At 38.2% G+C, this 24,967-nt stretch overlaps 9 protein-coding genes across 9 annotated transcripts in view; 4 read left to right on the forward strand and 5 right to left on the reverse strand.

The window, feature by feature from the left end:
* The window catches only part of CBG12249, a gene marked incomplete at both ends in the record, with an annotated part of 5,005 nt that extends 3,966 nt beyond the window's left edge, over window positions 1-1,039 (reverse strand). The window contains 2 exons of the mRNA XM_002642620.2: window positions 420-557; window positions 974-1,039. Of these exons, the coding sequence (XP_002642666.2) occupies window positions 420-557; window positions 974-1,039 (204 nt within the window). The remainder of the gene's footprint in view (window positions 1-419; window positions 558-973) is intronic.
* Window positions 1,040-1,447: 408 nt separating this feature from the next.
* Cbr-snr-5 lies at window positions 1,448-2,480 on the reverse strand (the record flags this gene model as incomplete). Its single annotated transcript, XM_002642621.1, has 3 exons — window positions 1,448-1,508; window positions 2,230-2,332; window positions 2,384-2,480. The coding sequence occupies 3 exons, from the start codon at window positions 2,478-2,480 to the stop codon at window positions 1,448-1,450; spliced, it is 261 nt and encodes an 86-aa protein (XP_002642667.1).
* Window positions 2,481-3,551: 1,071 nt separating this feature from the next.
* Cbr-cuc-1 lies at window positions 3,552-3,950 on the forward strand (the record flags this gene model as incomplete). The annotated part of the gene is made up of 3 exons (XM_002642622.1): window positions 3,552-3,560; window positions 3,621-3,693; window positions 3,823-3,950. 3 exons carry the CDS (start codon window positions 3,552-3,554, stop codon window positions 3,948-3,950), a joined length of 210 nt encoding a protein of 69 aa, XP_002642668.1.
* A 375-nt stretch (window positions 3,951-4,325) lies between these two features.
* On the reverse strand, window positions 4,326-4,831 carry Cbr-tomm-7 (the record flags this gene model as incomplete). The annotated part of the gene is made up of 2 exons (XM_002642623.1): window positions 4,326-4,364; window positions 4,694-4,831. 2 exons carry the CDS (start codon window positions 4,829-4,831, stop codon window positions 4,326-4,328), a joined length of 177 nt encoding a protein of 58 aa, XP_002642669.1.
* Window positions 4,832-5,053: 222 nt separating this feature from the next.
* Cbr-tag-277 lies at window positions 5,054-5,524 on the reverse strand (the record flags this gene model as incomplete). The annotated part of the gene is made up of 2 exons (XM_002642624.1): window positions 5,054-5,252; window positions 5,442-5,524. 2 exons carry the CDS (start codon window positions 5,522-5,524, stop codon window positions 5,054-5,056), a joined length of 282 nt encoding a protein of 93 aa, XP_002642670.1.
* Window positions 5,525-6,292: 768 nt separating this feature from the next.
* Window positions 6,293-8,443, forward strand: Cbr-coq-5 (the record flags this gene model as incomplete). The annotated part of the gene is made up of 3 exons (XM_045244530.1): window positions 6,293-6,449; window positions 6,504-6,733; window positions 8,018-8,443. The coding sequence occupies 3 exons, from the start codon at window positions 6,293-6,295 to the stop codon at window positions 8,441-8,443; spliced, it is 813 nt and encodes a 270-aa protein (XP_045094807.1).
* A 463-nt stretch (window positions 8,444-8,906) lies between these two features.
* Window positions 8,907-10,880, forward strand: Cbr-tag-307 (the record flags this gene model as incomplete). The annotated part of the gene is made up of 5 exons (XM_045244531.1): window positions 8,907-8,974; window positions 9,743-9,830; window positions 9,878-9,963; window positions 10,010-10,162; window positions 10,268-10,880. 5 exons carry the CDS (start codon window positions 8,907-8,909, stop codon window positions 10,878-10,880), a joined length of 1,008 nt encoding a protein of 335 aa, XP_045094808.1.
* Window positions 10,881-11,119: 239 nt separating this feature from the next.
* On the reverse strand, window positions 11,120-11,545 carry Cbr-rpl-35 (the record flags this gene model as incomplete). The annotated part of the gene is made up of 2 exons (XM_002642627.1): window positions 11,120-11,260; window positions 11,315-11,545. 2 exons carry the CDS (start codon window positions 11,543-11,545, stop codon window positions 11,120-11,122), a joined length of 372 nt encoding a protein of 123 aa, XP_002642673.1.
* Window positions 11,546-21,530: 9,985 nt separating this feature from the next.
* Window positions 21,531-23,564, forward strand: CBG12258 (the record flags this gene model as incomplete). The annotated part of the gene is made up of 5 exons (XM_045244532.1): window positions 21,531-21,554; window positions 21,603-21,792; window positions 23,215-23,318; window positions 23,369-23,469; window positions 23,528-23,564. The coding sequence occupies 5 exons, from the start codon at window positions 21,531-21,533 to the stop codon at window positions 23,562-23,564; spliced, it is 456 nt and encodes a 151-aa protein (XP_045094809.1).
* Window positions 23,565-24,967: the final 1,403 nt, after the last annotated feature.

Consider the following 24,967-nt stretch of genomic DNA (forward strand, 5'->3'; position numbering starts at 1 on the left):
TAGCTAGCTTGGTTCTCGAGATATAGAGCTTAGAAGTTAGGGCGCCGCGCAAGGAGGAGCGCGCGCCGCCATTTCCCTGCGTCTCCACAGCGAGAGGCGCCGCCATTTCTCTGCGTCTCTCGCTCTCTCGCCGGCTGGAGCGCCCTAACTTCTAAGCCATGTATCTCGAGAACCTAGCTAGCTATTGAAAAAACTTCCAACTAGTAAAATATCCGAAATTTTGTAAGCTACATTTTCCAATTAAAATTCTTTATCTAGCTCTTCTAGTTTTCAAGCTAGAAGCCAATTTCCAAACCATACCCCATAATCCACTACAACTTTCTGTTGACCAGTGTCTTCAGCTGATCCGCACTGACCATTTGTCACTAAATCGATTGAAAAGTCAATTTTAATATTTTCAGGCCTTTTTGCCTAAAAACCTCCTCAACAAGTGAGAAATTTGAATTTCCCGCCGCCGCCGCTGCCTCATTTCTGACAGCCAACGCTGTCGAATTCACCATACAAGTCATGGTTAGTGCGAAATGGATTCGCATGAAAGTCGTGCAAAAGAAGCCGACCTAAAAATTCAAATTTTCAAATTTTCTAAAATTTAAAATTTTTTAATTTTTCATAAAATTTGCGTTTTCGAGTAAATTTTTAAAAACTTTCAAATTTTCGAACTTTTCAAAGAATTTTTCATTTCTCAATTTTCGAAAAATTAATAATTTTTATTTGAAAAAAATCTGAATTTTTGAAATATTAAAATTTGAAATTTTGGATTTTTTTTAATTTCGAAACTTCGATTTTTGTCAGTTTTTGATTTTTTTTTTTGGAATTTTTGTTGATTTTTCAATTTGTTAACATTTTAAAATTATGAATTTTTTGAATTTTTGAAGAAAAAAGTTTTCAATTTTTTAATTTTTCAAATTCCAAAATTCAAGTTTTCGAAAAATTTGATTTTTAAAAAGTTTTTAAATTTCAAAAAAATCCTTACCATACATAGCAAAATTATGTGTAATCTTCTAGAAAACGGATGAAAAAGTGCCAATTTTTCAGCCATTTTTTGGAATTTTTAGATTTTTTTGAAAAAAATTTTTAGACTAAAAAATATTTCAGAGGAACTTATGATTTATGATTTTCTAGTTTTCGTAGTTTGCTGATTTTTTTTGATAACAAAAAAAATTTTTTGGATTTTTGGTGTCAAATTTTTCTGGGGGAAAATAGCGGAAAAATGTGAAGTTTGAACCTGAAAAAAGGTAAAAAAATGGGGAAAAAAAAAGGAAAATCAGAAGTCACAAAATTCCAAAAAAAGGGGACAAATAATTTATTTTTGGAGCTTATTTTTGAAGAAAGAATGGAATTTTTTTGAGGAAAAAAATTCTGAAAAATTCTTTAAAAAAATGAACAAGATGGGAAAAAAATGTTTCAGAAGATCATGATGAGAAATTGGGGCGATTTTTGGGTCGATTTAGGCACTCGTCTCTCCGGTTTCTCCGTCCTGACCGCCGACGTAGAGCACGTTGTTGCATCTGAAAATTTGGGGATTTTCAGTAGAAATTTGGGCTTTTTAGAAGGAAAAATGGCATTTTTTCATGAAAATTGGTCCAAAATTTGCTAAAAATTGTTCAAAAATGCCTTTAACTGAGTCAAAATTAAAGATATAAAATTAGCTGAAAATGGTCTGACGTTCACTGAAAATGACTCGAAATTTAGAAAAATGGTATAAAATTCAAAAAAAATGTCCAAAATACACTGAAAGCGGCCAATCAGAAATCACCCGAAATCAACTAGAAATCGACCAAAATAGGCTCAAAATGGGCCGAAATTAAATTTAGCCAAAAATCTTGAAAAATAGCCTAAAATTCACAGAAAACCCCGAAAAAATAGCCAGAAATGCCTAAAAATAGACCAAATGACTCGAAAATAAAAAAGTAAACATTTTCAAAAATGGTCCCAAATTGACTAAAAATGGCCAAAAATACCTTGAAAATGGTCAAAAAAATCACTGAAAACGACCCTAACTTCACTACAATAATCCGAAATTAACTGAAAATGGTTCGAAAATTCATTGAAAATTGTCAAAAAAATGCCAAAAAATGGTCCAAATAGCATTAAAAATTGTTCAAAATGACCAAAGTTTCGCTTTCTGAGAGCAAAAATGACGCGAAAATTCGACTTTTTAAGCCTAAATTAGTGAAAAACCGCTCAAAATTCAGCTTTTCAACCCTCGCTAGCAGTAAATCTATCTACCTGATGAGAATCTCTCCGAGATTTCCCGTGTTGTTTCCGTCGATGTACTCCTCGGCGTTGGCGAGCTGCAGGTTCATGTACGAGTCGACGGCGACGAGAATTCCTGAAAATTTTTTTTGGATTTTTCCTCGAAAATCCGGTCAAATCGCCGTACCTTTGTACTCCATTCCCCACTTGAGCTTGCACACGACGTTCTTGCCGGTGAGACTGTTCAGGAATGGCTTTGGGTTGACTGGCTGGACGGCGGACATTGTTTTTGCTGGAAAAATTTCGGGAGAAAATCGATATTTCGAATAGAAATACAGTTTGAAACGGTGCAAGGAAGCCTAGAAAATAGTAAAAATTAACTTCTTTAAAATTTCAAAAAAAAAATTATTTTTTTAATTTTTTCTGAAATTTTTTTAGATTTCCACAGAAATCGATATTTTCAAAGTTTTCGCATGGAACACCCTAGGTAAAACCTGCTAAACCGGAGAAAGAAGCCGGAAAATCAAATTTCCCAATTTTTTTCGAAAAAGTGCTGAAAACTTCGGTTTTTTCGGGATTTTCAGCTTGAAAATCGTTAAAAATAAATTTTTCTTCATTTTTTACAACTTTTCAGCATCAAAAACCAAGAAACACGAGCAAAAATCAGATAGAAATGACCTAAATTCGAGGTGAAAATTCGAAATCTCGAAATGCGTCAAATACGACGACACATTGCGGAGTGCACAGAGTACACTGAACTTGACGACAATTGGAGATGAAAAGCATTCTGAAGGCGTTCCACGTGGCTTCTAGCTTGATTTTCAGAGTTTTAAAGGGTTTTTAAAGATTATAAAAATTTTCGGAAAGTTTTCGACAGATATTTCATCATTTTAACGATTTTTAAACCGATTTGAAGGCTTTGAGTTCCGGGTTACTGTAGTTTTTCGGAATTTTTTTAAAAATTGAATTTTCTTGGTTTTTCATCGAAAATTTTCTTTTTTTTTCCGGAATTTCAAGTTTGCAGCTATCGAAATTTCCATTTTATTCATTTAAAACTGAAAATTTCAAGAGTGAGAGAGTGAGAGACGCAGAGAAGGCTCGGTCTCTCTTCTCATTAAATGACGTCATCTGCTCATCTATTTCCGCATATCCCGCCAATGTTTCCTGCCAATGTTTCCCCAAAACTGTCAAAACCGGTCGCCGAAACCACCGAAACACAATGATGCAAATTTCTATTGATAAAAACATCTTTTATCAATTTTTCCGCTTTTTTCTCGCTTTACAATTTTTTCTGACTATAAAAATTATAAAAATTTCAGATTTCCAGCTAAAAACAGTCCGAAAAACCGCGAAAAATGACACAGGTAAGTTTTTGAAATTTTTGAAATAAAAATTAAAATTTCTCACCAAAAAACAATTTTCAGTACGTCTTCGAGATGGCGATGACTTGCGGCGGATGCGCCAACGCCGCTCGGCGAGTTCTTGGAAAACTAGGAGGTAAATTTTGAATTTCGCGCGCAAATTCGTCAAGCGCGCTCCACCAGACTACAAACTACAAAATTTAAATTTTTAAATTTTTAGCTTTTTTTGGCCCATTTTAGCCGATTTTTAGCGGATTTTTTGCAGAAGACAAGGTGAAAATCGACGATATCAACGTGGAGACGAAGAAGATCACCGTCACCACGGATCTTCCCGCATCTGAAGTGCTCGAGGCGCTGAAAAAGACTGGAAAGGAAATCAAGCAATTGGCCTAAAATTTAACATATTCTGTATTTTTTCTCTCATGGTTGTGTGGGTGTTTGTGTGTGAATAAAATTATTTAAACTTCAATTTTCCTGCGCATGGCTGAAGCTCAGCGACCTGGACATCCGGTTTTCACACAGAAGGCGTCGGGAGTCTTCAGAATTCTCCGCTCGTCTTCTGATTCCTGGCACCTTCTGAAAGCCAGTGTGGTGAGCGGCGGCGTGGCAAATCTCTTATAAGAGGATTTGTTCGCGTTGCTCATCCACATTGGTTGGATGAGGAATTTTAAGAAAAAAAATCGGAATTTTATTAAAAAATCAACAAAAAAAACGGATAATTTGAGATTCTGGAAGATTCTAGACATTATCTGAAGGTAGGCGGAGCGTTTATCCCCAGAGAAGGCTCATCACGGTGAGTGGAATGACCTGGAAATTTTATTTTTAAAGAAAAACTTGGTTTGATGAGTGCTGTCGGAGGCGGTGCGTGTCGCGTCGCGGCTCCCAGAAACGATTTTTAGGCGGTTTTCGGCTCAAAAAGGTCATTTTTAAGGTTTTTTCAGCAATTTTAGAGTCTTTTAGGCGATTTTTCATTAAAAAATGGACCAATATAGGCCGATTTCCACCGAAAATTCGGCGAATGGATTTTTCCAGCCTGAAATCTACCAAAATTTTGTTGGATTTTAGGTGGAAAAATAGCAATTTTCAGGGTTTTTGAGCTGATTTTTAGGTCATTTTCAACCAATTTTCACTCCTACCTGCCCATTTGGCATTGGCTCGGCGCCCTTCTTGAATCCCAAATACACGACGAACGGCACGAATCCCCATTGAATGGCCAGTGTGGAGACGTCGACGGTCTTGCCGATGAATGACTTGGTGGCTGGGGAGAGCTTCATCTTTTCTGGGATTTTTCTGGAATTTTCGGGATAAAAATATATGAAAAATGAGACAAAAATAGCTAGAAATTCGGCAAAAAAACCGGAAACATTACAAAAAAAATAGAAGGAAAATGGAATTTTTCATTGAACAGGAGGCAATAAATTAGGGAGAAATATTAAAATTGGACTTAGAATGCAGAATAAATCACAAAAAAGGAATTATGTCGATCCAGGTGGCCTTCAGAAACCTCCCACACGATCACGTGGAATCAGACGGAGCTCACTTCCGTGCTTCAGGAAGATATTTCCGGCGGATTGAGCTGGATTGATGCCGACGCCGTCGTTGGTGATGATAGCGGACGTGGCGGCGGGCACTTTGAATTCCTCGGCGGCGTATCGGAGGACGGAGGTGAATGGAGCGGCTTCAGGGACGGAAAGACTGGAAAACCGATATTGTGAAAGAAAATTTGAAATTCTGGCTGAAAATCCTGGAAAAATAATGCAAATTTCAGCGTTTTGTAGGCGCGAAATGTATTGATTTTTGGGGTGAAAATCCAAGAAAAATGATGCAATTTTGGGTTTTTTGAGGCGGAAATTTGAATTTATTGCTGAAAATCGATCAACTTACACCTTGAACGGAAGTTTCGGGTCACTAGTCAACGTGATCTTGAAGGTGACCTTGGCAGCCGGCGCCGATGCTTCTCCGGACATTTTCTGGAACAAAAAACGTTCTCTTAGCGATAAGGCAGGTTCTAGAGATGGCTGGAAAGTGAAAAATCAAGAAAAAGCCTCTAAAAATGATCTAAAAATCTTATTTTCCGAAAAAATTGGAAATTTTTATTTTTCCTGATTTTTCAGCGATTTTGCATCATTTTCCGACGAAATCCGTCGTAAAATTGTTCTAAAACTGCAAAAACATCCCTAACATCGGTCTTAAACACCTTTAAAACTTTTTTTCCGGAAAAATTGAAAAATTCGATTTTTCGGCGATTTTCCTCGATGTTTGGCGAATTTCCCGACGAAATCTGTCGCAAAATTACTTTAAAAGTCGCCGAAAAATTATTTCTCAGAAAAAAACCAAGAAAAACGCGCTGAAACAGCCAAAAAATCCCTGAAAAACCCGAAAATCCAGCGGAAAAATGCCAAGTGTCCCGTCTCGAAAACTCGGCCAGCCGGGTAGTTTCTAGACCACCGGTTTTGAGATGGTAAATTTAGATTTTCAGGGTGAGAAAGCAGCGAAACTAGTGGTTTTTTATGTTCTAATATAGCAAAAATTCTGGAAAACATGATAAAAATTAGGGAAATTTGAAAAAAAGTTCGTTTTAGGCCTAAGAATGTTGTAAAAACTAATAAATTTGACGGGTGGCCGAGGTTTTGCAGCGGTGTAGTCCGTGTGGAAAAGTTTATTTTTCTCGTAATTTCTCAATTTTCTTTGGTTTTCAAGCGATTTTTTTTTTGCTAAAAAAAGGCGTTTAGAAGATGAAACGAGCTACAAATCTACTCCTTGTCCCTCGACGCATTCAAAATTTGCGTTTTCTCTCCGAAAAAGCCGCCGGCAACCTGGCTATGGAGCCAGGAAAGAAGACCACACATTTCGGGTTCACAGATGTCGATGAAGAGGAAAAAGAGAAAAAAGGTGCGATTTTAACGATTTTTCAATCCGTTTCAAGTGAAAAAGATCGATTTTCAGTGCACCATGTCTTCGCGAATGTCGCCAAAAAGTACGATTTGATGAATGACGCAATGTCAATGGGAGTTCATCGGCTCTGGAAGGATTACTACGTCGGCGGCCTTCAGATTCCCTACAACGCCAAGATTCTCGACATGGCCGGGGGGACCGGAGACATTGCTTTTCGGCTTTTAAGGCATTCTCCGACTGCCAAAGTGACAGTATCGGATATCAATCAGCCGATGCTGGATGTGGGGAAAGAGAGAGCAGAGACGGAGAGAGATGTGAGTTATTTGCCTGTTTTCATCAAAATTCGGCTGGGGGTGGGCACCCAAATTTTTTGAATTTGGCGCCAAAATGCGGGTGTCTCCAGAGGAAGGGAAATAAAATGTTGAAAAAAAATGTTGAAAAAAAAATGTTGCAAAAAAAATTTCAGCTAAAAATTTGCAATTTTCACTGATTTTCGCCAATTTCAGCACTTTTTTCCATTTTGGAAAAATCAAAAGCTGCGTCAATTCTAGTGAAAAATTGCCTAAACATTCAAAATTTCAGCAGAAACCTGCTTTAAAATTGATTAAAAATGCCTTACAATAACCTGAAATTGACCTAAACACGCTCAAAAATCCCTGAAAATTGCTGTTTTCGACCTAAATTTCATAACAATACGGCTGTTTTTAGTGGAAAATGGCATAAAAATCCATAATTTCGCCTGAAATTCGCTAAAAATTGATGAAAATTGCTTAAAATAGCTCTGGAAACCTTGAAAATCACAGAAAAAAAACTCAAAAAACTCTGAAAATGTCTGTTTTTCGACGTAAAATACGGCAATGGAAAATGGCCAAAAAATTCAAAATTTCAGCGGAAAATCGCGCAAATTTTGTGAAAAAAGGGATAAAAACCTTTAAAAAATCTGCTGAAAACAGCTCAAAAAATCCTGAAAATGGCTTAAAATAGTCCAAAAAGCTTATAAAACCATAAAAATTGCAATATTTAAACCCAATTTTTACCGAAATACAACTATTTCAAGCGAAAAATGGCTTAAAAATCAATATTTTTAGCTGAAAACTGTCAAAAAAATCATGAAAAATAGTCTAAAATAGCTCTCAAAAATCCCTGAAAATGGCGTTCAAAACCCTCAAAATTGCTTTAAAAAGCTTGAAAATTGCTATTTTTCGACCTAAATTTCATAAAAATGCTATTTTTAGTGGAAAGTGATCTAAAAAATCCAAATTTTCAGCGGAAAACAGCCCAAAATCTCCTGTAATGGCCTTAAAAACTCGAAAATGGCTCAAATGTAGCTCGAAACCTTCTGAAAAAGCTCAAAACCCCTGAAAATTATGCAATTTTTCATTAGAAAATGACCTAAATTTCCAAAATTTCAGTTGAAAATCGCTTTAAAATTATGAAAAATGACCTAAACACCTCAACAATTTGCTGAAAAAAGCTCAAAAAATTGCTGTTTTTCGACCTAAAATAGCCTAAAAATCGCTCAAATTTGATTTTTTTTTGCAAAAAATCCATAAATCCGCTTCCAGATCAACCCCTCCCGCTTGAAATGGATCTGCGCCAATGCCGAACAAATGCCGTTCGAATCCAATACCTACGATTTGTTCACAATGTCATTCGGAATTCGAAATTGCACACATCCCCAGAAAGTGATCGCCGAGGCATTCAGAATTCTGAAGCCAGGAGGTCAACTGGCGATTCTCGAATTCTCGCAAGTCAACGCCGCGTTGAAGCCAATCTACGACGCCTACTCGTTCAATGTGATTCCGGTGCTTGGAGAGATACTAGCTAGCGATCGCCAGAGCTATCAATACCTCGTGGAATCGATTAGAAAGTTCCCGAACCAGGACGAATTCGCCAGAATTATCAGGGAGGAGGGATTCGAGAGAGTCACTTATGAGAATATGACTTTTGGAGTTTGCTCGATTCACAAGGGAACTAAGCCAAGGAAATAAAGATTTTTTTGCTGTTTTTTTTTGTAGATTTCCATCCATTTTCATCTATTTCTGCCATGTTTTTCCCCTTTTTTTCATTAAATGCACTATTTTTCTTATTTTCCAGTGATAATTCGAGTAGATTTTTGTCATTTTCCCGTTTTCCCTGTTATTTTTAATGCATAAATTTGTTTAAATTCGTCTTCACCCCCTTTTCAAGGGGTCTTTTCTCCAGGTCCCACCAGGTCCAGGTCACTTTTGATCCTTATTTTCTATCGAAAAAAAAAACTTTTTTTTATTGATTTTCTAGAAATTTAAAGCTATTCAATTTGAATTTTTTGTCGAAAAGTGCCTTGAAAACTTGAATTTTACTGATTTTTTTTTGAGATTTCTGCGATTTTTTTTTCTAGAAATTTCGTTATTTTTTGAGCATTTCAAGTCAAGAAAAAAACCGCTAAAAATCCATTTTCAGAGCCATATCTAGATGAAGCTGCGGAACGTGATTCAGCATGGGCTGAGAAGCTTTTCCAGCGGAAAAGTGGCATTTTCGAGGTAGGGAATTTTTCGAAAAACTTGACTAGACTTTGACCCGAAACATTGGAAATTTCGAAAAAAATGGTCGAAATTAGCCAATTTTTTGAAAATTTTGGCAATTTTCGAGCCTAAAAATTTTGAGAAACTGCTGAAAAATTCGAAAAATCGCCTATAAAATTGAAAAAAAATCGCTTGAAACCTCGAAAAATTGCTTAAAATCCAAAAAAAATCGGGTAAAAACTCGAAAAATCACTTGAGAACTCGAAAAAAAAGCCTATAAATGCAAAAAATTCGCTTTAAAATTTTGTAAAATTACCTAAAAAATCACTTTAAAACTCGAAAAATCGATCAAAATGTTGAGAAATTGCATGAAAAGTTTAAATTTTTGCTCAAAAATCCGAAAAATTCGCGAAAAAGTCGAATAATCTCTTAAAAACTCATTGAAATTCGCCCTAAATTCTCTTTTTTTCACCCCAAAATATGCATTTTACCATTCAAAAAAAAATCGAATTTCGGGCGGTTAAAAAAAAGTGGAAATATTCCAATTTTAGAGTCTGAAAATCAGGGGAAAATCCCCGAATTTTTAATATTTTTCAGCGATTTTGTCATTTTTCAGCGTTTCGGACCCACAAAAATCCAGTTTTTCAACGAAAAATCGCTTTAAAAATTTATTTTTACTCCGATTTTCACCCAAAAAAACTCAAAAAATCCCACTCCTCCTCCCTGCTAACCCCAGATTTCCCCCATTTTCCAGCCCCAAAATAACCGTTTTCTTTCAAAATACAGATTCAGAAGCGCCACAACTCCGACGCTCAAAGAAATCGGCCTCCTTCTACCCTCCACGAACACAACGCCGACTTTTGAAGCTGGACAAGTAGGCTTCTGAGGCTGACGTCTTCTTCTAAAAATCGCTTTTTTAAGATCTTCATCCATCGTACATTCGCCTATAAAGGCGTCGTCGTTTGTTCGTTTCCATGCAGGCTTCATGAGAAACGCAGTCAGCAAAAGTGATTTTTAGGGGAAAAATTTCAATTTTTCAATTTTTTTTTTCAGCGAAAAACATCTGACGACTCGCGACTTCTATCAGGTGCTCATTCATCGTCATGATTGGAGCCATATGGGATTTCCAGTGGATATCACATCGTATTTGGTTGATGCACCCATGGAGAATAAGCGGCACGGGCAGAAAATGTTAACGTTGATCAAGTAAGTGCAGTCGGAGGCATTGCGTGCGCGTCGCGGCTCGCCACGTGGCTTCTTCCCCTGGAAGCGTTGCGGCTCCCAGCTTTGACCTTAAGCAAATGTTTCCAGCGGAATGGATTGTGTTTCCCATGAAGACATCATCCCTTTCACGCCTTCTGGAGGCGTGAATTTCGACCACGACCTTTTCGATCTCATCTTCAACGCCGCCCACGATGGAACTGGGCTCTACAACGTCGCCATGAAGCCAGAGCTCGTTGAACGATACACAAACTCCAATAGATCGTGGCTGGGCCCGCGTGACGTCTACCGGGAACGAACTGAGAACATCGAGGTGACGGTGATGACGTTCTATCTTGGCGCGAATATGGTTGGTGGACAGCAGCAACACATGTGGAGATATGTGATTCGAATTGAGAACAAGAAGCCGGAGAACGGGGTGATTCTAAGGGAGAGGACGCTGAAGGTGTACTCGTTGAACAATATGAATCAAATGCATGGGCATGGTGTTGTTGGAAAGCAGCCTGAGCTGAATGCTGCTACACCGGCTTTCCAGTTCAGTAGCACGCTGGAGTTGAAGCATACCAAAGGAGGTCATATGTGGGGACGCTTCAAAATGGAACGGGAGAATGGTGTGCTCTTCGATGTTCACATTCCAACGATTGTGTTCGAGTCTACAGAAGAAATCAATGATACCCCGATTGAGACTCCTGATGCTGCATAAAAACCTCTGAATTTTTTTTTGATTTATTGTACAAATATTTTCTTGTTCCTTCTTTTTCTTTCATCTAGTATTTCAATCCCTGACGGTGTTATTTTTCAACTTTTACTTATCCCAGGTGATTCTCTAGCTTTTAATAAAGTTTTCTGTTCCGTATTCAGTGGTCTAACATAAGCAACAAATTTCATTGAAATTGAACAAAAACATATGTCCAAATCTGGATAACAATGAAGACAAGCCACTTAAGCCTTGACAGCGAACTTTCTGACTCCGGCGTAACGGGACTTGGCCAACTGCTTGGCGGACTTGAGGGATTGCTCGTGGGCGGTCAATCTTCTGCGGATAGCGCGGGTCTTCTTGTAACGAAGGTCGATTGGCTTGTACTGCAAATTTTCGAAATGTTACGAAATGAAAAAAAAAATCATTGCAAAATTTACCTTGTGCTCGGAGTAGAACTTGCGGAGCTCTTGCTTTTGGGTCTGGTTGATGACGGTCAAAACTCTGGCGATGTTCTTGCGAACAACACGGATCTTGGAGAGTTTGGAGGCGGCTCCTCCGGTGACCTTGGAGACACGGAGGGTGGCGAGCTCGGTCTTCTGCTCGTCGAGGGTCTTGGAGAGAGCCTCCTTCTTCTGTCCGCGGAGATTCTTGGTCTTCAGCTTAGTCATGACTGTAGTGGTAACCCTGGAAAAGAAAATTGTTGGAATAATTGTTCGAGTTGCGCTCAGTTGCGAAGAATTGGGTGAAAGAAGAGAAAAAAGTAAAGGTGAGAGAAAATAGTTTTCTTCGAGCTTGTCAAAAGCAAACATCCATATAATAGCGAGTTTTCACTAAAATTCGATTGAAAGCAAATCCTTCCAAAATTGTCTCGATTTGCCACGAAAAACAGCCTGTGAATCCGGAATATGTTCCCGCAAACACTCACAAACTCATTTATAAGCTTCGCGATCGATAGAAAGCTAAATTTGGGAAAACACAAGAAAAATGCGTTTTCTGGCCTAAAGTTTAATCGACGATTTCGACGGTTTTTCATGCAAAACTTGGGTCAAAAATCATATAAATCGACTCAAAATAATTTTCCTAACAAACTGAAACAGAAATTTCATGGAAAATCTGAAAATTTTGCTGAAAAATAGGCGAAAAGAAAAAAATGCGACAAATTTCTGCCTACAATTCGAGTGCGGCACGGAAAAGAGGGCGGAGACTGCGAGAATTGCATTCTGCGGCGCGGTTCTTGTACACTCCGCCAAAACACGCTCCGTAATGTATGAAAAGCGCGCGCGTTTTGAATGGCGAGATTTTAGGCCAAGGCCCGGGCGGTGGGGAAGAATTTTCAGATTTTGGGGATTTTCCGACGGATTTTCGCAGAATTTTCTGGAAAAATGACTGTAAATCGAAAAAAGAACCTTAAAAATTGCATTGTAATGCGATTTTTTGCCGAAAAAGTCGATATTTTCAGTCAAAAAAGAAAAAAATTGAAAGAAAAAAAAATTTTTTTTTCGAGAAAAAATTCAAAAAAGTGGAGTTAAAACACAGAAAAAGCAATAAAATAAAAAGGCAAATATTGTTTTCTATACGATGGGGCTCTCCCAAGAGCATCCACTCGGATTGTTGGTCAAACAGAAAAAAACAACAAAAAAAAGAGAGAGAGCCAGCGGTCAGAAATGGAATATCGTTTTTCATTTCTTTTCTTTTCTATCTTTTCGACTCATTGTTCGGTCCCATTTGGCCATCTGTCTTGAAAAAAAAAATGCGTCCGCTTCAAAAAAAAAAGACAAGAAGAGAAACACTGGCTATACGAAACCAGAAGAGGGTGTTTGTCAGTTTTTTTCGTGTGACAACCCGATTTTTTATATTTTTGGGAGGAAAAAATTTTGTCTAGTTTGAAAATTTTCGAATTTTGAAGCCTAAAAGTTCTTTAAAAATGTTTTTAGGTCAAAAATTCCTGATTTTTTGCAATTTTCTCCTAAATTCCATGGCATTAGCCCCTTGGGAAGTGTCCTAAAACACAAATCTTGTTGCAAAAATTCGCAAAAAAAAGGGGGAAAATCGGCCCATTTTTTGGGTGTCGTTTCTTGGGATGTCTCTACGATTTGACATTTTTCGAATTTTCGAGAAATTCGAAACAAATTCACATTGATGGACACAGCATGTCCTGGGAATTGGGGTCAGATTTTGTATCTATGATCTTGCCACGTCATCAGATGGATATTCTGGAGATTTTGAAATTTTTTAAAAATCCAAGAGATTCCAAAAATTCCGAAAAACCCAAAATTCTAACAATTGCGAAAATTCAAAAAGATCAAGAGTTATTTGATTTTTTCGGATTTCCTGAAAAAAGAATTATTTTGGAAAATTCGGAAAAATTTGAAAATTTCCAGAAAATCGGGAAAATTAGAAAAATGAATTTTTGAAAATTCTAAAACATCGAAACGTTTAGAAGAATTCCGGATTTTTTAAATTCCGGAAAAATTCCGAAAATCCATAAAATTCCAAAATTCCCAAAAATCTCGGAATTCCCTAAAATTTCAAAAATTCAAAAATTCTGAAAATTTCCAAAAAATCAGAAATTTTCAAACATTCCGAAAATCCAAGAAATTCTGAAATATTCCAAAAATCCCTAAAAATCCGAAAATCCAAAAATATCGAAAATATTAATTAATCCCAAAATTCTAAAAAGTTTCAAAAAATTCCAAAATTCTGAAAATTTCCAAAATTCCAAAAAATCCAAAAATCTCAAAAAAATCCAAAATTCCAAAAACCTAAATAATCTGAAAATTTCTAAAAATTCTAAAAAATCGGAAATTTTCAAAAATTCCAAAAAATTCTGAAAATTTCAAAAAATACCAAAAATTCAAAGAATCCCTAAATTCCAAAAAAAAAAACCCGAAAATTCAGATCCTTACATTAGATTCTTAGATTCTTAGATCCTTCTGGACCCAATATTCCCCTCCCTCGCATATTATAATATCTGGCTGAGCAAACAAAACATTCCCAAATCCTCCCTCAAAAATTTCTTTTTCCTTTTTGTTCCTCTTGGATCTTATATCCTCCCCATCTCTATATCTGCACGTATCCACTGAATTCGTAATGTCTCTTTTTCCCCCAGTTGCCCCTGGCAACTGGGAAATTTGGCTTTTTTGGCTCTTTTTTCAGCTAGAATAACATTTTTAGCTCGAAAACTAGCCGAATTTTCTAAGAATCTGAAAATTAGAGTGATTTTAATATGTTTCCTGTACTCTAAATAGCAAGAAAAAGATATTAAGCTAGGATGGGAGTCGAACCAGGGACACGAGATTGGTAGTCAAATCTGTTAGCCAATAGGCCACAGTGGGTCTATTGGCCACCACAAAGGTTGACGGAGGCGCCACCGACTACCTTTTTTCTCACACGCCCTTTTCTCATATGGATTCTACCTCATTACCTCAGAATGCACGCGTGGCCTAGTGGCTTGCGTTTTTGCCCACCAATCTGACACTTCCGAGTTCGACTCCCCGCTGTGCTTTTTTCTTTTTGCTTCTTTTTATAAGCATCCTAGATGCTTTAAATAGTGTTTTTAAGGTTCCCCAGTAGTTTTTAAGGTAGAGAGACGCAGAGAAGCCAGAGTTCCTTGTTTCTCTGGGTCTCTAGGCCATAACTCAGCTAGTTTCAAAGTTATCAAAAAACTGTTAACTAAAAAGTTGTGTAGAATTTCAATCTTCACATTTTCTTGTTAGAAATTCTTCGCTAGCTATTTCAGTTCTTGAGATATTCAGATTTTTTTCTCGGTGCACATATCATCTTTCAGGACTAGTACTTTGCACATATTATACATAGAAATTCCATATTTTTTGTTTGTTTGTACGTTTTCTATATTAAAATCTGATCTGAAAAATGCGAAAAAAGAAACAACTATATACATTCTTTGGGGGTATCGGGTTACCCCTCACTGACCTCTTCCCGCCTTTTTTTAGTGGTCAGGGGTAATTTTTCTCTATTTTTTTGCTTTTAGGCAAAGTTAATCTGAAAAAGCTAAATATTCTACACATTTTTTTAGTTTACAGTACTTCGATAGCTAGAAAATTTGCTGAGATATAAGCCATATAAGTTTTTTGTCCAGTGGAGCGCACTTACTTCTTTCTTTTTTTTTTATTTTGAAAAAATCTGAGCTGTTTTAAGTTCTTAGCAACATTCTATCGATTGCTCCCCAATTTTTTCAAATTGGTGCCGCGTCACCGCGCGCAAGCGCGCTCCGCCGCACCCTCTCGTTTCTCTGTGTCTCTCTTCACTTTTCAAGGCGCATAACTCGCCTAGTTTCAGAGCTACGGAGATACTGTAAACTAAAAAGTTTTGTAAAATTTTAAGCTCTACATTTTACTAGTTAAACATTTTTTGCTAGCACTCATGGTTTTCGGAAAAATTTTGAAAATTTGCACCCACTTCTTTTTCATCATCTTTTTAAACCTTTGCTAAGTCCCAATCAGTCATTTTCCTTCTCATTTTTTGCACCAAGTGCTCCTCCTTTTAATCCCAGAGAGTTCCAAGAAGAAACTTTTACTATTTCTTTTTTTTTTGGAAAAAAATTTGGCGACGTCTTCTTTTTCTTCTTCTTGTTCTACTTGTTAAGACGAAGAAAATGGGATGGACAAGAAGAAGAAGAAAAAAAAAAGAAGAAAAAATGTTTCAATGGGGGAACAAAAAAGACAAGAAAACGAGCATTTTATCGGTTTCCTTCTATTCCCAAAATTTTTTCCCTTTCTTTTTTCGGTTTTTCTGGGACAAGAATTTGTGTTCTTCGAAGTGGATCTATCTATAACTAGATTTGCACCTTTTTCTGTTGAAAAAACGTCACTTTTCCCTCTTTTTTTCTTTTTTACACCAAGAAATTTGATACCTTTCTCTCCTTTTTTTCGACTAGTAGTAGCAGTAGTAGTGACCACTCTTCATGAAAAAAAAAACAAAAGAGAAATTGGGAACCCGGGAGTCGAACCCTGGTGTGGAGATTGGTGGTCAGTGTTGTTAGCCAGTACACCAAAAGCGCAGTATGACTCGTCGCTCGACTCAATACCTTTATAAACCCGCGCCCTAAGAGGTCGCGCCACCACCCTCCTTTATCATTGACCTCCACTCTCTAGACAACCGTACACGCGTGGTGCAGTGGCATACGCTTTTGGTCATCAATCTGAAGGTCCGGGGTTCGACTCCCAACTCGTGTAACTTCTTTTTTCTTCTTTTTTGTAAGCTCCAAACAGGTTCTAGGAAGTTCCTCATTGCTCTTATCCCTTCTCATACTCCTAAAAGCCTCTCTAATTGTATCTCTGCGCCTCCTGCTATCACCACGCTCTCTAAAATCCGTCGATTTAATTGCAACTTGAAGAAGAAGAGCATCTTCTTCCTTTTTTTTCTCCCATCTTTTTACTTTTCGCCTCTTAATTCAGTTTGTTAGAAGAGAGAATTAGAGAAAAAGAGAGGCTTTTTCTTTGCAAAGAAAAAATAGAGGAGCCCAAAAAGTTTTACAGAATTTTCTATCAATTTTGGTTTTGACCGTCTTTGACGTCATGCTGTACGAATTAATTAGAATTTGTTGGCCAGGCTACAGTAGGAAACTCGAAAAGGCACTTGAGGGTCGAAAAAGTAAATTGGATTTTTCCTTTTTTTGACTCGTCAAGTGGTTATGAGCTTCCCAGAACACTTGAACAACTTTCCACATTTTCCAAAATGCTTGAAAAAAAATAAAAAAGAAAATTGGCTAGAGGGGGTTTGAACCCAAGCAGCTGGGAACATGGAAAACTTGAAAAACATAGTTTCGTTGGGTTTTCAGTAATTTAAAATGTGTTACCGGGGTCCTCAGGAAAATCAGAAAAGATTTGACCGCACTTGGAATCGAACTCGGGTCGTGAGATTGGTAGATCAAGTTGCTAACCAGTACACCACAGGTGCGCAGGGTGCACCCACCCCTTTCTCACCTTCGCGCCACCACCTTCGCGCCTCCATCACCGCGTCCTCCTTTATAATTTGAAAGCCACACAGTTCCTTCTAGTGACACCGTGGCGCAGTGGTTGTGCTTTTGCCTTTGAATCTAACAAGGGAACCATGTTTAGCCTTCATCTCAGAATTTTTTCTAAATTTGCTCATTTATAGTTTCAAATACGGGCTTTCTTTTGATCTATTTGGTTTTCTGCACAAATTTCTAGAAGCCGAGAAAAGTCCATCTGAAAATATGCTGTTTTTTCGGTCTCCTCCTTCCCTTCCACTTTCCCCCCTTTCCTCTATACATTCTCCACTGTGGAAGAAACGAGCAACAGTGGCCGAGTGGATAGTGGGGATGAATAGTAATCACAAGTTTGGGGTTCGATTCCGTCATTGTCCATTTTCTTTTTTCTTTTTTTCTTTGATGTTGGAGGAATGCTTTGAACTTTTCGAAAATCAAAACTATGTTTGCTCTATTATTTCAGTAGGAAAAAAGCTCGAAAAAGATAATTTTTGAAAAATTCTTGAAGCACTGCTGAAAAGCCTTATCTACTCAAAATGTCAGTCGAAATCCCCCGATTTGATCATATTGGTTGCGGAACTGTTATAAATCAGTCAATAGGTATGTAAATCTATGTTTTCACAATATTTGAGTGCTTTTGGGTGATTTTCGAAGGACTACGATTCATTGGAGTTTTGGAAGAAATCACTTATTTCGGATTTCAAAACGGATATAGGCTACAGAATCTTGTGAAAAGACTCATTTTATCATTTTTTATGAGTTTAGAATTCATTTTAGCACATTTAAACAGTTTTCGAAAAATTTAAAATTTCGCAAAGGGTTTAAAATTTCACCATGGCAAAAATTTTTTCAAAAACTTTTTTTTTTGAAAAATGAGGAAACTTTGTCAGATTGTAGAGAAACCTTAAAAATTGCGATTGACACTCAAACAATGCCAAAAAACTCCCATTAACCCTTTCAAAAACTCACTCCAAAAGTGAGAAATTAGTACTGAAATCACTTAAACAGCCCATAACTCGACTTCTAGAAATTTGTGCAGAAAACCAAATACATCACAAGAAAGCCCGTATTTGAAACTATAAATGAGCAAATTTAGAAAAAATTCTGAGATGAAGGCTAAACATGGTTCCCTTGCTAGATTCAAAGGCAAAAGCACAACCACTGCGCCACGGTGTCACTAGAAGGAACTGTGTGGCTTTCAAATTATAAAGGAGGAAGCGGTGATGGAGGCGCGAAGGTGGTGGCGCGAAGGTGAGAGAGGGGTGGGTGCACCCTGCGCACCTGTGGTGTACTGGTTAGCAACTTGATCTACCAATCTCACGACCCGAGTTCGATTCCAAGTGCGGTCAAATCTTTTCTGGTTTTCCTGAGGACCCCGGTAACACATTTTAAATTACTGCAAACCCAACGAAACTATGTTTTTCAAATTTTCCATGTTCCCAGCTGCTATTTCGTACCTAAAATCTCATTAAAGTCGTAAAGAGCAAAAGTACAATACTCTCCTTCTCTCTCTCTCTCTCGAAGACTCTCTATCTCTCGACGACTCCATTACCATTGCTCATTGCAAATGACATCCAGGATAGGCTCCGCCCCTTTTCTTCTGCCCTGGGGCGAAAAAAGAAAAAAGTGTTTGCCATTCCTGACTAATAATTCATCCCTGAGGCTTAACCAATTTTTTTCTCTTCTTCTTCATCTCACCACAGAGAGAAAACTCACATAAATCAGATGGAAGGTCAAAGACTTTTGGGGAGGAGCAGAGTGTGTTGGATGTTGAGAGAGATCATTCCCCAATCATTTTATCACCTTCTTTCTCTCTTTTTTCGCCGCCTTTTTATCATTTTATCACCTCTGTTTTCGCCGATTTTCTGGTTTTTCTCACCTAGCCTACTTTTTGATGGCCACTTTTTGTGTTGGGAGACTCTACACAAAAACCAAAAACAGTTTGAGCCACCTGGGGTTCGAACCCGGGTAGTGAGATTAGTAGACAGGGTTGTTAGCCAGTAAACCACGGTGGTACGGGCTACCTAGGTAGCGTTACCACCACCACCGCTCGCCACCGCGGCGCTCACCACTGAGGGCGCCGCGTCACACCTTCCTATACGCCCTTTACCTCCACCACAACTTTGCGCCCTGTGGCTCACTGGTTACCGTTTTGTCTTTGAATCTAGAGGTCGCGGGTTCGAACCCAACTGGTGCCATTTTCTTTTTTATTGTTTTTTAGGATGAAAGAACAGGGTTTTTCGTGTTTTTTTGCTATTTACAACCAGTTGTTCCATCAATTCCCACTTGTCAAATGGAATGTTAGTAGGTGTTCTTTAGTTTTAGTAGTGTCGTTTGTTCGCAAGTGCTAAATTTTTCTCTAGTTTTTAGTTTTCTTCTAGAACCTAATTTCGTCTAGAGTAGAGCACATATTTTGCTCTTCTTCCTCTTTTTCTCATTGAAAATATGTTTCATTCCCCATTTTTCCGCCATGCTCTAATGATTTTCCTCCTCTCTTTTCTTTTCTAATGTTTCTGAGACTTCACATAAAGTTTAAATTGAAGGAAAAATCATTAAAAAGAAAAAAAAAGACTTTGGACGAGGGTGGGAGTTGAACCCTCGATGTGAGATTGGTGGGCAAAACTGTAAACCAGTAGGCTAACGCGCATACAGGAATATAGGCCCCGGTTGTCGTATACCACACACCGGGTTTCCTTTTCGTTTCCTGGGCGCCGCCGCGCCGCGGCGACAAGCCTGTCGGCGAGCTAGTCACGCCCGAACACCTGTGGTGTACTGGTAACATCTCTGACTTCTAATCTAGCTACCCGGGTTCGATTCCTAGGTGCTTCAAATAGTTTTTTTTTATTTTTGCGAGGACACCTGTACGCTGTTTGAAACACCCCGTTCTTTTCAAAATTCCAATTTTTTACGAACTGCAAAAGATAAAAAACCCAATTGCCAAATAATACCACAAAATTTATGGGCCTATTTGTGTCTGTGCCGACACACACTTGTTTTTTACTCTTTCTTCTTTCTTTTTTCTTGATTCTTTTTGTCTCTTTTTTCTCTCCAAGACTAGACCTCCCAACTATACAAAAGTAGGTAAAAGTGCTTGCTATTATTATTCATATAAAATTGCGAGGTACTACTAGTAGTACTAGGGAATAATTATAGGTGTCGGTGACACCATTTTGCAAGAAATTGTTTTTCGAAACGTCTAGTTTCTAGGTTCTAGGTACTTTCAATGGGTGTTCCGGGGTCTAAAATAAAAGCAAAAGAAAATAAAAGAGGTTGGGAGTCGAACCTGGGACCTGAGATTGGTAGTCAAACCTCTACGCCAATAGGCCACAGCGTCATCACCTTGATCGGCGCGCCTGCTCCCTCCGAAATCGCCGGCGCCCACCACCCTCCGTTTCTTACACGTTCTTATCCGGCTTCCACCTATTGTAACTCTGTGCCACGCGTAGCCGAGTGGCTTGCGCTTTTGCCCATCAATCTGACCCTCCCGAGTTCGACTCCTCACTACTCTATTTTCTTTTTGCTTCTTTTTATAAGCATCCTAGAGTGTTCCCTATGTCCCTAACACAGCATGGCACGAAAGTGCAAGTGTCCAAAAAGAGAAAAGAAAGCCAATCGCGCTAAAAAGCGACTGGCTTCCGGGGGGATATGCTCCCCGAGAGACTCGTTCTGATACCCCGAGCCGGCTTTTTTTGGTTGTCTTTTTGGTATATAGAGACCCTAATTGGTTTGTACTAGGATCTTTTAGTTTGGGGGCTTAAATTTGGAATTTTTGGGAAATTTTCGAAAAATTGAAATTTCCAAAATTTCAGGTTCAAAATGTTCCAGAAAAGAGGGAAGAAGCCAATAGAGAATGACTAAAAAACGCCCACTACTCTGAGTAGAAGATCCCAAATTGAATTAAAATAGGAAACAAAAAAATTTAGGAATTTTTTTGTTTCTGGTCCCTCATTAGGGGTCCATGGGGTTCAAAAAGCAGCTGTACAAATTTTAAAGAGTCCTTGAATGTTTAAATGTTTTTTTGTAATTCCCTAACTTTTGGACTACAAATTAAAAAAATTAATTTAAAAAAATTAATTTTTAATTTTTAATTTTTGTTCCAAACATTCTGTTTCTGGTTTCAATTTTTCTGAAAAATCCCTAGTTTTTTGATTTTCAAGGCCCCTATAATTGGTCCACAATAATCCCATAAAATGTCTATAAAAATAAACGTAATCTATATGGTAATTATGTGTGTCCCAAAACCACAAAAACACGATAATTGCCGCGCCTTGTACCTGCTTGTACCCTTCTCCATCACTATATAATCTCCGGATATGTACATATGTCTTTCCATTTCTTATTTTTTTCATTTTTAGGATTTGTCTCTTTAAAAAAAATTCTCTCCCGCGCCTGCCGGGCGCCCGCGCCAGGGGCCATCACCCCTCCTTTATATCCGCCCTCGCTTTTTGTAAAACCACTGGGCGGCGTGGCGGGCGCCTTTGGGCTTGTCCCCATGTCGTCTTTTGTTGCCGGTGTCCCCTCTATAACCTAGTTCTATACATTTCCTTGTCATGCTGGACTTTTTTGAGTACTTCCGATTGTTCTTGTCAATTTTTTTCTTCTCCTTATCCTGTTCCCCTCTATTTTATTCTTTCCAGGTAACAAGCACCATCAATAGGTCCGCCACCGCCCCAATATACCAAATGCCACTGCCAATTTATAAACAAGTAAGATAGTTTACAGTAGTCCATGCGCTCTAAACCCACTATTTTCAGCCAAATGAGGGTGAGGAGGAGATGAAGAAGGGCTGGGTGCGTCACGAGAAACTGTGCGCACAACTCGAGGCATGTTCGTTGGACCTGAAACAGAACGAGGCGCAAATGTCGATTCTGACGGCGACCGGTGCGGAATTGAAGGAGAAGCATAAGAAGATTCGCGGACTTTTGGATGAAGCTAAAGCTAATGGTGGGGGGAAAACGATATCTCAAAAACCAAAAGAGATATTCAAGATCTAAAAATTGGAGATTGTAGAGCATAAAATTCTACACATTTTGTTTGTTAGAAGTTTTTGATAGCTATTATAGTTTTCGAGATATAGAGCTTGGAAGTTAGTGCACCCCCTGCTGCCGACGGGATGAAGGGAGAGAGTGGGGGAAAAGGGGGAGACGCAGACAGCGCGCCATTCTCGCTTCTTTGCGTCTCTCCTGGGGTTGTAAGGGTTGTATCTCAAGAACTAGAACAGCTAGAAAAAACTTGCAATTGCAAAATGTGTAAAATGCTGTCATCTACATTTTTATATGAAATTTTTGAAAATTTGGTATCTTCTTTTCGAGCGGCGGGCCTTTGGAAAAAATAGGATTTTTTAAATATTTTTAAAACGCAAAATGCGTAAAATATTATGTTTTACATTTTTGTAGTTTACAACGTTTTTGTAGGTCCCTTGGTTTTTGAGATATGCACCTTTAAAGTAGGCGCATCCATGGATGACGCAAAGAAGGGCATCTCCAACTTTAAAGGCGCATAACTCAAAAACCAAAATGGCTAGAAAAATATTTTAACTACCAAAAGGTGTGAAATGTTTTGTTCTACATTTTTGTTGTAGATGACTTTTTGACAGCTAACTTACTTTTAGAGAGATGTGCCTTTCAAGATTGCGCACCCTTTGTCGACTTCCTGATAGTCAGGAGAAAGCAGCAAGGGGTGCGCGATCTTTAAAGGCGCATAGCTCTAGAACCAAAATAACTAGATAAAAATTGTCAACTAAGAAAATTTGTATAGTTTTGTGTTCTACATTTTTGTAGTGAACAACTTTTTTGTTGGTGCCTTCGTTTTTGAGATACGAGCCTTTAAAGGTGGGGGGACATGAGAAAAATAATGTTGTCGAAATCCCGTTTAAATATGCTCCTCAAGGTGTTGAACTTGTGAGGGCGATGATTGAAGGTGCGGCGCCGCTACCGACTGAGCCACGCGGTAGAATGCATACTCTGGCCCCAAAAATCCCCCGTAAAATCTCCTTTCCCCCCACCTTTAAAGAAAGAAGGGGCGCTTGCACCATTCTCGTACCTCTAGAAGTGCGCCCTACCTTAAAAGGCATATAGCTCAAAAACGAAAACAGTTATCAGAAAGTTGCAAACAAATAAAATGTGAAAAATTTTATGCTCTACATTTTTGTAGTTGACAACTTTTTTGTATATTTTTTGGTTCGTGAGATACGGACCTTTAAAGTAGGCTAACCCCCACAGGCGAGTAGAGGAACTTTAAAGGCGCATAACTCGAGAACCAGAATAGCTTCAAAAAAATTGACAACTAACGAAATATGTAAAATTATATGCTCTACAATTTTATAATTATAAAAACCGTTAACAAACTAATTTTCAGACCAACAAGAGGAGCTTGAAAAGTTATCAAAGGAAATCGAGAACGTGGAGACGCAGACTCGAATCTGGCTCAATGAGCTGCACGATGTGCATGACAAACGAGTGGATATTGATGTAATTTTAAATTTCATTTGCAGTAATTTCGCTCTATTGAGAATTTCCAGTGCCAAATGATTCGTCTGGGCTCGGAGGTCAAGAAGAACGAGACCTACGTTCAGTTAGCATGCATTGATATCGAGAGAATGGAGATTCGTCATGAAATAAGGTAAATTTACAAACTGTGGCTTTTAGATTTAGTCCCTATTTTTTGCTCTTTGTTCCAGATGGAAGAAATTCCTGCAAAACAGCCCGTGCAAGTAAAAAGTCACTTCATTCTTCTTCTGCAGCAATCCGTCATCGTGATATATCCCATGGAAAACGTCATCACAAATCATCCATTTTTCTTTTTTTCCTTTTTGATTTTATAACTTTTTTTTCTTTTTATTGTATCTCAAGAACTAAAAGAGCTAGCTTGAATTTTCAACTTTTCAATTGAAGCTGATAAAATTTCGAGCTTTTCATTAGTTGGAAAATTTTCAATAGCTCTTCTGGTTCTCGAGACATAGCTCTTTGAAGTTAGCCTTAAGAAGGAGACGCAGACAGCGCGCCGCTCTTGCTTCTCTGCGTCTCCCCCTTTTCCCCACTCCCTCTTCCTTTCTGTCGGCCGCAAAGGGTGCGCTAACTTCAAAGTTGTGTATCTCCAAAACTAAGAGAGGTATCGGAAAAAATTGCAATTAGTAAAATGTGTAAAATTTTGTGCTTTACATTTTTGCAGTTGACAACTTTTTTTCTATCTCTCCTAGTTTTTGAGATAACGTTAAAATACTGTAGTAATCCTATCCCTGTGCTTCTCCACACCATCCGAGTTTTCTTTAAAGTAGCTGGTTTTTCATTCCATTTCTCTAGTGATATAGTAAACCAAACAAAGGTCGACATTTGTTCTGTTTTGTCCCCCCGTGGCCTAACTTTTTCTGAAAATTCGGTCATCCCCCTCTTTCCTGTCTTTCCCTTCTATGCAACGCTTGATTCTTCTCGTTTTCATTTTCTATGTTTCAGAAGACCCAAGACATCTTTCAAGCATTTTTGTATACAAAAAAATGTTTCCTAACTTCATTTTCTCAAATTTCTCTCTTATTTTTCAATAAATCATTTATTTGGTCACTTCTATGAGATTTTAATATGCTTACCATGGTCTACAATAAAATCAAAAGAAAATAAACGAAGGTGGGAGTCGAACCCGGGACCCGAGATTGGTAGTCAAACCTGTTATCCAGTAGGCTACACTGGAGCAGCGCCTCCACCAAGGTCGGCGATGGCCGCGCCGCCGACCACCCACCACTCTCCATTTTTCACACGTTCTTATCCGGCTTTCACCTCATATCCGTATGTGGACACGTAGTCTAGTGGCTTGCACTTTTGCCCACCAATCTGACACTCCCGGGTTCGACTCCTCGCTATGCCATTTTCTTTTTTTTTTCCAATTGTTTATAGGCATCCTATATGGTTCCGAAAGTGTTTTTTTAAAATATTGTTCAGCAGTTTTTGAGAGGTTAACAACACAGAAATCGTTGGCTCTCTGCAAAAACACAAAACACCAGATCTTATCCAGTGTAATCTTTGGGGGTCATCTCTGATTTCTCTGCGTCTCTCAATCTACTCTATCTCTCACAGAAATAAAAAAAATGACCAGTTGTTGTGCTGGGTCAGGAGACACCACCTATTTT

This window comes from Caenorhabditis briggsae (assembly GCF_000004555.2).
Source record: "Caenorhabditis briggsae complete genome, chrIII, whole genome shotgun sequence".
NCBI classification, from domain to species: domain Eukaryota; kingdom Metazoa; phylum Nematoda; class Chromadorea; order Rhabditida; family Rhabditidae; genus Caenorhabditis; species Caenorhabditis briggsae.